Genomic DNA, 11159 nt, shown 5'->3' on the forward strand with positions numbered 1-11159 from the left:
GGGAAGATCACTTGAGCCAGGGAAGTTGAGGTTGCTGTGAGCTATGATCAAGCCACTGCATTTCAGCCTGGGCAACAGAGTGAGACCCCGTCTTGAAAGGAAAAGAAAAGAAAAGAGAAAGGAAAAAAAAAGAAAAGAAAACCTCCTCTCTAAATCTAGAACTATCCCCAAGGCCATCTTCCGTCCTGAACCAGAAACAATCCAGGTTATTACCAGGGGATTTCAATGTTATGAACCTATCAAGGGCCCTTATCCCTCAATAAGTAGCTATGAGAAAGCACTTAGACAGCCTAGAGCGAAGCTTTGGAGAAATCTGTCTTCCTGATTATAAACCTAATCCCCAAACCAGCAAAAACAGACCAAGAATCACATGGGGAGACAATTCACATGTGGGGTTAGGGCAGAGTATGTCTTTCTGGTCTTTTCACTGAGCAAAATACAAACAATTGTTTTAAACAAGACAGGATCCCACAGCCCATTTCATCTGGTACCTAACAGGTCTTGTGCAGCTTTCTGGGTCACTAAAGATTCTTCTAGATCCCTCTGAGTAGTGAGTTGATAGTCGGTTGTCTGGACAAGCTTATCTGGCCAAATCCTCTATCATTGGGCTTTTTTTTGAGACAGTCTCGCTCTGTTGCCCAGGCTGGAGTGCAGCAGCGCAATCTCTGCTCACCACAACGTCCGTCCCCCAGGTTCAAGCAATTCTCCTGCCTCAGCCTCCCAAATAGCTGGGATTACAGGTGCCTGCCACCACGCCCAGCTAATTTTTGTATTCTTAGTAGAGATGAAGTTTCACCATGTTGGCCAGGCTGGCCTCGGACTCCTGACCTCAAGTCACCCGATGCTGGGCATTTTTCTCCCAGTTTCTCACCACCATACACAAAATGGGTGTAAGTAACTCTCACAGCCAATTATTTGTTTGCAGCCATGATTCCCACTTAGAAAGGAACCAGGAACAACCTCTGGTCGATATTTCAGGATCTGGGGAACAGGGCGTGCCTGCGTGTCCTGGTCCTGGCTGTATCCCCAGAGCTAGAACACTGCCTGCACTGATAGGCGCTCCATTTATATCAACAGAGTAATGATGAGCTCCTTCTCTTTAAGGAAAAAGAAACTAAGGCCAGGTTCGGTGGCTCACACCTGTAATCCCACCACTTTGGGAGGACAAGGCAGGAGGATAGCTTGGGCCCAGTAGTTTGACACCAGATTGAGCAAAAATTAAGACCCTGTCTCTGCAAAACAAAAACAAAAACAAAAGCAAAAACAATTTTTTTTTTTTTTTTTTGAGATAGAGTTTCACTCTATCTCCAAGTTGGAGTGCAGTGGCGCGATTTCGGCTCACTGCAACCTCTGCCTCCTGGGTTCAAGCGATTCTCCTGCCTCAGCCTCCCAAGCAGCTGGGACTACAGGTGAGTGCCACCACGCCCTGATAATTTTTGGATTTTTAGTAGTGACAGGGTTCCACCATGTTGGCCAGGATGGTCTCGATCTCCTGACTTCGTGACTTCCGCCCGCCTCTGCCTCCCAAAGTGCTAGGATTACAGGCGTGAGCCACTGTGCCCGGCCAGAGGGGGTACATTTTAAATAGGGAAATTGGTGACATTTGAGCAGAGCCTTGAAGGAGGCAACGAAGCAACCCCTGGAGACTGGGGAAGAGAATCCAGTGCAAAGGTCCTGATGTGGGAGGATGCCTGGAGGCCAGTTTAGCAGGCCAGTGGAGGGAGATCAGATCTGGGAGGTATTAGGGTGGAACCAGGACTCTAGGAACACTGGGGGCAAGGGAGGCTGTCTGAGCAGAGGGAAGGAAAGCTGGTGGTGCTGCTACTGTCCCTCTGGACCTGGTCAAGCTGAGGGCTCTCTCCTTTGATTTCCAGCTTTAACTCAATTTTCTCAGTGAGCAGACTCCAAAGGCATGTAGGCACCCTGTGCCATTTTTCTTTTAATAAGCAGCAGCTGTGCCGGGGATGCTGGCGTTTCCAGCTGTGTTTTTATTTGGACTTTGGTGATGTGTCCCTCCAGGGAGATGTGGACGAGCCGCGGGGACACTGCCTGTGCCTCAGTGGGTGCCGCACCCGTGCACATCGGATGGCCGTTGGCTCCTGTCCCTGACAGATGGAGGGGCACATGATGCGTCCCTTGGGCTGATTTGTCACTTTAACGGATCTTATTAGTTTAGAGTCACCTGGAAATGACGTCTTCTGTTTCCAGTGACTTTCCTTTTGGGTAAAGACAAATTGCTTCTTGAAAAGGCCACACATGGCCGGGCGCAGTGGCTCACATCTGTAATCCCAGCATTTTGGGAGGGTGAAGCAGGCAGACCACAAGGCTGGGAGTTGGAGACCAGCCTGGCCAACATAGTGAATCCCCATCTCTACTAAAAATACAAAAATTAGCCAGGTGTGGTGGCGCACGCCTTTAGTCCCAGCTACTTGGGAGGCTGAGGCAGGAGAATCACTTGAACCCAGGAGGCCGAGTTTGCAAAGCAGAGATCACGCCATTGCACTCCAGCCTGGGGGACAGAGTGAGACTCTGTCTCAAAAAAGAAAAAAGAAAAAAGGACCATGCAAGGCTCGGTCAGGGTGGTCTGCAGTGCTGGGCCTGCTGGAATTGGTACAGTCCAGAGGCATCTTTGGGAATATGCAAGGCTTGGTGCTGCCACACACCAAAAGAGTGACCTCACTTGTCTGGGCCTCAGTTTCCTCATGTGGAAAATGGGAACATGGTGGTCTCTGCTTCCTGGGAGTGGACTGAGAATCACATAGCAATCATTGTGAAACAGGCAGCATTTGTGATCTCGCTGGTTGGCTCTTGTCTCCTTTTATCTGGGATGAGGACTCTGATGACAGTTGTAGGTTTCTTTTCTCTTGCTCTGTCCCCCAGACTGGAGTACAGTGGCATAATCATGGCTCACTGCAGCCTCCAACTCCTAGGCTCAAGTGATCCTCTCACCTGAGTCTCCTGAGTAGCTGGGACCACAGGCGTGAGCCACCACACCCTGCTAATTAACAAAAATATTTTTTCAGCAGGGCACGGTGGCTCACACCTGTATTCCAACACTTTGGGAGGCCGAGGTGGGTGGATCACGAGGTCAGGAGATGGAGACCATCCTGGCTAACATGGTGAAACCCCGTCTCTACTAAAAATACAAAAATTAGCCAGGTGTGGTGGCGCACGCCTTTAGTCCCAGCTACTTGGGAGGCTGAGGCAGGAGAATCACTTGAACCCAGGAGGCCGAGTTTGCAAAGCAGAGATCACGCCATTGCACTCCAGCCTGGGGGACAGAGTGAGACTCTGTCTCAAAAAAGAAAAAAGAAAAAAGGACCATGCAAGGCTCGGTCAGGGTGGTCTGCAGTGCTGGGCCTGCTGGAATTGGTACAGTCCAGAGGCATCTTTGGGAATATGCAAGGCTTGGTGCTGCCACACACCAAAAGAGTGACCTCACTTGTCTGGGCCTCAGTTTCCTCATGTGGAAAATGGGAACATGGTGGTCTCTGCTTCCTGGGAGTGGACTGAGAATCACATAGCAAATCATTGTGAAACAGGCAGCATTTGTGATCTCGCTGGTTGGCTCTTGTCTCCTTTTATCTGGGATGAGGACTCTGATGACAGTTGTAGGTTTCTTTTCTCTTGCTCTGTCCCCCAGACTGGAGTACAGTGGCATAATCATGGCTCACTGCAGCCTCCAACTCCTAGGCTCAAGTGATCCTCTCACCTGAGTCTCCTGAGTAGCTGGGACCACAGGCGTGAGCCACCACACCCTGCTAATTAACAAAAATATTTTTTCAGCAGGGCCCGGTGGCTCACACCTGTATTCCAACACTTTGGGAGGCCGAGGTGGGTGGATCACGAGGTCAGGAGATGGAGACCATCCTGGCTAACATGGTGAAACCCCGTCTCTACTAAAAATACAAAAAAAATAGCTGGGCGTGGTGGCGGGCGCCTGTAGTCCCAGCTACTCAGGAGGCTGAGGCAGGAGAATGGTGTGAACCCGAGAGGCAGAGTTTGCAGTGAGCCGAGATCGCACCACTGCACTCCAGCCTGAGAGACAGAGCGAGACTCCATCTCAAAAATAATAATAAAATAAAATAAAATAAAATAAAATAAAATAAAATGTACCCCCTCCAACTGTGATCTCTCCCTCATCCTGTTCCCTGATCCTTTTTTCCATCATACTTATCACCTTCAACCATGTTTCTCCTTTTTTTTTTTTTTTTGAGAAGGAGTCTCGCTGTGTCACCCAGGCTGGAGTCACCCAAGCTCCGCCTCCCGGGTTTATGCCATTCTCCTGCCTCAGCCTCTGGAGTAGCTGGGACTACAGACGCCCGCCACCACGTCCGGCTAATTTTTTTTTTGTATTTTTAGTAGAGACGGGGGTTTCACCATGTTAGCCAGGATGGTCTCGATCTTCTGACCTTGTCATCCGCCCACCTCGGCCTCCCAAAGTGCTGGGATTATAGGCGTGAGCCACTGCACCCAGCAATTTTTTTTTTTTTTTTTTTGAGACGAGGTCTCATTCTTTTGCCCAGGCTGGAAGGCAGTAGCTTGATCAGAGCTCGCTGCAGCCTTGAAATTCCAGGCTCAAGCCATCCTCTGGCCTCAGCCTCCTGAGTAGCTGGGACTACAGGTGTCACCATGCCCAGCTAATGTTTTTTATTTTTTGTAGAGAAGGGGTCTTACTATGTTGCCCCCGGGCTGGTCTCCAACGACTGGGCTCAAGTGATCCTCCCGCCTGGATCCCAAAGAGCTGAGATTGTGGGCCTCAGCCACTGAGCGGCCCATGTTTCTCCTTTATCTGCTTCCTGCTGAAAGGCCAGCTCCTCCAGGGCAGGAGTTCTGGTAACTTGCTCAGGGCCATGTCCCCAGGCACACAGCAAAAGTGCTCAGGAAACATTTTTCTTTTTTTTTTTTTTTTGAGTCAGAGTGTCACTCTTGTTGCCCAGGCTGGAGTGCAATGGCACAATCTCGGCTCACCACAACCTCCGCCTTCCAGGTTGAAGTGATTCTCCTACCTCAGCCTCCCGAGTAGCTGGGATTACAGGCATGCCCCACTACGCCTGGCTAATTTTTTTGTATTTTTAGTAGAGACAGAGTTTCTCCATGTTGGTCAGGCTAGTCTCGAACTCCTGACCTCAGGTGATTCGCCTGCCTCGGCCTCCCAAAGTGCTGGGATTACAGGCGTGAGCCACTGCACCCGGCCCAGGAAACATTTTTCAATGAAGAAACAACACCTAATGTTTTAAGCACTTCTTTCTTCTCTGCCAAGCACTCCAAACTGTCTCACTTAATCCCTATTCAAGAAAGGGAAAGAAGTGCTATTATAACTCGTATTTTAAAGAAAAGGGAGCTGGGCACTGTGGCTTAACACCTGTAGTCCCAACACCTTGGGAGGCCAAGGCAGGAAGATCACTTGAGGTCAGGAGTTTCGGACCAGCCTGGCCAACATGGGGAAACGCCACCCCTATCAAAAATACAAATATCGGCCGGGCGCGGTGGCTCACACCTGTAATCCCAGCACTTTGGGAGGCCAAGACGGGCGGATCACAAGGTCAGGAGATCGAGACCATCCTGGCTAACACGGTGAAACCCCGCCTCTACAAAAAATACAAAAAATTAGCTGGGCGTGGTGGCACCTGCCACCACAAGGTAGTGCCAGACACTCGGGAGCCTGAGGCAGGAGAATGGCACGAACCCAGGAGGCAGAGCTTGCCGTGAGCCAAAATCATGCCACTGCACTCCAGCCTGGGCAACAGAGCAAGACTCGGTCTCAAAAAAAAAAAAAAAAAAAAAACAAAAATTAGTAGGGCACGGTGGCTCACGCCTATAATCCCAGCATTTTGGCAGACCAAGGCAGGCAGATCACCTGAGGTCCGGAGTTTGAGACCAGCCTGACCAACATGGAAAAACCCCACCCGTACTAAAAATACAAAATTAGTCGGGTGTGGTGGTGCATGCCTGTAATCCCAGCTACTCAGGAGGCTGAGGCAGGAGAATGGCTTGAAACTGGGAGGGGAGGTTGCGGTAAGCCAAGATCGCGCCATTGCACTTCAGCCTGGGCAACAAGAGTGAAACTCTATCTCAAAAAAAAAAAAAAAAAAAAAAAAAATTAGCTAGGTGTGGTGGCTCGTGACTGTAGTCCCAGCTACTCAGGAGGCTGAGGCAGGAGAATCGCTTGAACTCAGGAGGCGAGATTGCAGTGAGCTGAGATCGCACCAATGCACTCCAGCCTGGGCGACAAAGCCAGACTCTGTCTCAAAAGAAAAAAATAAAATAAAGAAAGGGAAAGAAGTGCTATTATAACTTGTATTTTAACAAAGGGGAGACTGGGCACAGTGGCTCACACCTGTAATGCCAGTACCTTGGGAGACTGATGCAGGAGGTTCATTTTGAGGCCAGGAGGTCAAGACCAGCCTGGGCAACACAGCAAGACCCTGTATCTACAAAAAATGAAAAATTAGCCAAGCGTGGTGGCACATGCCTGTAGTCCCAGCTACTTAGGAGGCTGAGAGGTAGGAGAATCGCTTGAGCCCGGGAGGTCAAGGCTGCAGTGAGCAGAGATCGTGCCACTGCACTCGAGCCTGGGCAATGGTGTAAGACCCTATCTCAAAAACTAAAAATAAAGTGGAGGGACTGAGTCCCCTGCCCAAGGTTTCACAGGTATGCAATGACTGGCACCAGGTGACTTTACCTGCCCTATGAGTTGAAACAGATCAATCAGATCTGTCAGCAGCCCCATTTCCTAGCTGAGGAAACTGAGGCTCACAGAGGTAAACCTCACAGGACCAGGCCCATCCCCTGCAATTGGAGCTGGAGGCCTCGGCCTCTTCCTGCCCTTCTCTGGCTCAGGTGTGGTGGCTCGTGACTGTAGTCCCAGCTACTCGGGAGGCTCGGGTGGGGGAATGCCTAAGGCCTTCCCTCTGGCCAGCCCCTCAGGCTAAATGACAAGGGTCAAGAGGGAGGATGCGGCTGGGCGCGGTGCCTCAAGCCTGTAATCCCAGCACTTTGGGAGGCTGAGACAGGCAGATCACGAGGTCAGGAGATCGAGACCATCCCGGCTAACACAGTGAAACCCCGTCTCTACTAAAAAAAAAAAAAATACAAAAAAACTAGCCGGGCAATGTGGCGGGCGCCTGTAGTCCCAGCTACTTGGGAGGCTGAGGCAGGAGAATGGCGTAAACCCGGGAGGCAGAGCTTGCAGTGAGCCGAGATCGCGCCACTGCACTCTGGCCTGGGCGACAGAGCGAGACTCCGTCTCAAAAAAAAAAAAAAAAGAGGGAGGATGCCCTCCTTTCTCCTTAGGGTCAAAGTTCTATCTGCTGGTGCAGGGCAGACAAGCCAGGGGTCTCAAACTCAAAGGTTTTAGGGTCAGGAGCCTCCAAGCAAATATGAACTAGACCTGGGTAAGTGCTAGGGAGTAGTGGGGGCTGTGGCAGCTGGAGTGGCCACTCTTAGTCTTATAGGACAGTGACTGGTGCTTCTGAAATCGAAGTCATTAGTGCCACAAAGGTCAAAGGCTCAGCAAGGCCAGGTAATACTGATTACAACAACAGCAACCATGCCTCTAAGACCCATGGCCTCGACACGCATCACCCATCCAGGCCCCAGGGTACCAGTTACCACCCTCAGCGTACAGAAAAGGAATCTGAGGCCCAGAACACCAAATCCACATGGCCGAGTCGCACAGCCAAACGTGGTGGAACCAGGCCTTAGGCCCACAGCCTGTGTACCACAACTCTAAACTCTAGAGATCTGAGTGTCTTAGCACCACAAGAAATCCAGATATTGACTAGAAATCTAACATTGGAAAATCTTATTAAAAACAAAAGCTACGCAGGTAAAACAAAAGACTCAGTAGGCAGGCCTTGGCCCCCAGAGCCAGTGATCTGGACCTCCAGCTACAGGGCTGAACTAACTGGGCTGTTCCCACTCAGACCACATCCTTAGAAAATCCAGGCTCGGCGCAATGGCTCACACCTGTAACCCTAGTGCTTTTAGAGGCAGAGGCGAGAGGATCGCTTGAGCCCAGGAGTTCGAGGCTGCAGTGAGCTAGGACTGCACCCCTCCACTCCAACCTCGGCAACAAAGATAGACCCTATCTCTTACCAGAAAAAAAAAAAAAAAAAAGGTAAGCCTTATTTGAGCCCCTCATACCCAAAAAGAAGCCTTTTTTATGGCGTCCGCATAAGGCTTAAGTGTGTAACATGAAAGCACTTTCATTCTGGTTAGCTTTTGTCACTGATAGCAAAGGAACCAGCCAGATAAACAACAGCCCTATCCATGTAGACCTACTATGTGCCAGGCACTGCATTAGGTAAGCACTTTCTTTTCTTTTCTGTTTTTTGAAACAGGATCTGGTTCTGTCACCCCGGCTGGAGGGTAACGGTGCGATCACAGCTCACTGCAGTCTGGACATCCTGGGCTCAAGCCAGCCTCGTGAGTTGCTCGGACTACAGGTATGGGACTACTACCCTACCTGGCTACTTTTTTTATTTTTTGTAGAATGGTGTCTTGTCATGTTACCCAGGCTGGTCTTGAACTCCTGGGGCCCGACTTGGTGGTTCACGCCTGTAATCCCAGCACTTTGGGAGGCCAAGGCGGGAGGATCACTTGAGGTAAGGAGTTCGAGACCAGCCTGGCCAACATGGTGAAACCCCGTCTCTACTAAAAATACAAAAATTAGTTGGGCATGGTAGTGGACGCCTGTAATCCCAGCTACTCGGGAGGCTGAGGCAGGAGAATCGCCTGAACCCGGGAGGCAGAGGTTGCAGTGAGCCAAGATTGCACCACTGCACTCCAGACTAGATGACAGAGCGAGACTCTGTCTCAAAAAAAAAAAAAAAATTTGTTTAGGAGTGTCAACCAAGACTTAGAGAAGCCAAGACAACCTGTGCAAGGTCACAAGGCATGTGAAAGAGACAGAGCTTTGCAAACACTGTGGTGACAGAAGGCAATGCGCCAGAGACAAGGTAGCAAAGGAGGAAATTCGTGCTGCTGGGCAGAAAGCCTCAAGGCTCTGGGATAGCAGACACAAGGCTTTACGCCAGCCTGGTGGCCTTGGGTGAACACAGTCCCTTCTAAGCCTCCCAGCTCAGCTAAGGTGGGGATGATAACACAGCCTCCACCCCACTCCTTACTTGGGATTCAAGAAGTTGAATCAAGAAAAACATTATCCCTTGACGCTGATAAAAACAATAACAATGACAATAATGACAGGAGGAGGATGTTATCATTTGGCAGCCACACCACTACAAATGAGTAGTTCCTGGAATGGAGAAGTGGCCGCCCATCTGGGATACAAGAAAGGCAAGAGGGGTTGGTGGGAGGGAGAGGTGGCTGCATGGGCTGTTCTCATTCACTTGCTTCCTGAATCCTGGAAACAGCCCAGAGAGTGGAGTCTGCCCACTGGACAGATGGACACACCGCGGCTTCTCAGGGCTGTCCAGAGAAGGCTACATCCCAAGGCTAGCCACTGAGGCCTGGTCACGCAAGAAGCCCCTTCCCAGGCTGCAAAGGAGGGCCCCCAATTGGCAGGCTGTAGCTGGGAGGCGGGCCCCTGTGTTCCAGCACCCTGAAAGGAATCCTGAAGTAAGGTACCCCCAGGGTCCTCCTTCCAGCTGAGAGGGGAAGTAGGGTTCAAACCTCATCCTTCAGCTCTATTCTCCCCTCTACCCTCCTGCCACCCACTTCCAGAGGCGCTGGGTTAGACGCTCAGGGGTAGTCATGCGCAGAATAGGAGATGGCCAGACAGAAGAATCCACACGGAAGAGAGGAGCTAGGGCTAGGGAGGGACTAAGCTATAAGAGTCAGCCTGAGAGAATCAAACAGGGTCCCCTAGGAGTCAGCTAGCCAGTCAGACAGTGGAGGCCAGCTGGTATCACCCAACAGAGGGACTGCTCAGTGTTAAAGTCTGTGAGGGGCACGGATGGGCGGCCAGACAGCAGCAGAGGTCACCCTTTACAGCTAGCCAGACAGCAGGGGGCTGCCAGGTGGGACTGGACAGATGGACAACCAAATGGTTGTGGCAGGGAGGCTTGCCCAGGACAGAGAGACAGCCAACCAGATGGCGGGGGCAGCTCCAGATACAAGAACAAGCCAGCCAGACCGCAGGGGTCGCCCCAATAGATATCTAGATGGCGGTTTCACCTCTGATAAACAGCCCGAAAGAGCAGAAAAGGGATCTACCCCAGACCCACAGGCAACCAGACGGCAGAGTTCACCCACGAAAGCTGGGACCAGATGGACCGCAGGATTCCAGCACACCTTCGGTCCTACGGCCCCCCAGCCCATGACGCCGCCCCTGGGGCCCAGGCCCGCTCCCGAGCCCCTGCAGGGAGTCCTCTGCCCAGGGCGTCCCACAGGGCCCGCCCCACCCCCCCGACCCCGTCCGGTTCCCCGCCGCCGGCACGCAAGCGCCGCAGTTACGCCGGCGGCGCACGGAGCGCCATTCCCGGTCCGCCCTCCGCACCCTAGGCCGCCGCCCGCCCGCGATCCCTGCCGCTCCCGCTCACCGGCCCACGAAGTTCTCCAGCACCGAGCTCTTGCCGGCGCTCTGGCCGCCCACCACAGCGATCTGCGGCAGGTCCAGGTGGCAGCTCTGGCCGATGGAGCTGAAGGCGTCCTGCAGCTTGTTGACCAGCGGGATCAGCTCTTCCATCCCGCGGTTGCCCATGGCGCCGGCGGCCCCCGGCCCGAGCGCCCTGCGCTCCCCGCCGCCGCCGACCCTCAACGACCTGGCCCCGCGGCGTCTGTAGCCGTTGCTCCCCGCCCGCCCGGGCCTCGGCAAGACGCCTACTCCCGGCTCGGCCTCACGGTCGCCGCCTCATCCGGTTCTCAGGCTACACCCGACCCAAGCGACCTCCCGCCCCGGCCCCAGGGCTGCGCCCAGATCACTCGCGCCACACGCGATTGGCCTGCTGCGCCGCCACTCGGGCAGACTAGCCAATAAAAACGAGGCACAGGCCAATGGTTGAGTAAACCTTCCCCCTGGGGACCGTCTTGCTGGTTTATTGGACAAAAGAACCGTCACTGTTGTGCAAAAGCCAATAGCGGCAGAAAGCAAGTTGTCAAGAGAGGAAAGAGGTGTTTCAGAAAAAAATGCACGTTGGCTCCACCCATTGGCGAGGTTACACCATCTTATTGGCAGGCAGACGTGCCAGTCGACA

General features: G+C 52.5%; 1 protein-coding gene across 9 annotated transcripts in view; it reads right to left on the minus strand.

Annotated features, from left to right (window-relative positions):
* DNM2 (dynamin 2) overlaps positions 1-10909 on the minus strand; it is a 112499-nt gene extending 101590 nt beyond the window's left edge. For all 9 annotated transcript variants that reach the window (XR_004433996.1, XM_033197785.1, XM_033197784.1 and 6 more), the window contains exon 1: positions 10506-10909. Coding sequence is in view for 8 of the 9 variants with exons in the window: in XM_033197785.1 (XP_033053676.1) it covers positions 10506-10666 (161 nt within the window). In the remaining variant the exon portion in view is untranslated. The remainder of the gene's footprint in view (positions 1-10505) is intronic.
* Positions 10910-11159: the final 250 nt, after the last annotated feature.

The sequence above is a fragment of the Trachypithecus francoisi genome, unplaced genomic scaffold (genome assembly GCF_009764315.1).
Source record: "Trachypithecus francoisi isolate TF-2019V2 unplaced genomic scaffold, Tfra_2.0 Lachesis_group5, whole genome shotgun sequence".
Classification (NCBI taxonomy): domain Eukaryota; kingdom Metazoa; phylum Chordata; class Mammalia; order Primates; family Cercopithecidae; genus Trachypithecus; species Trachypithecus francoisi.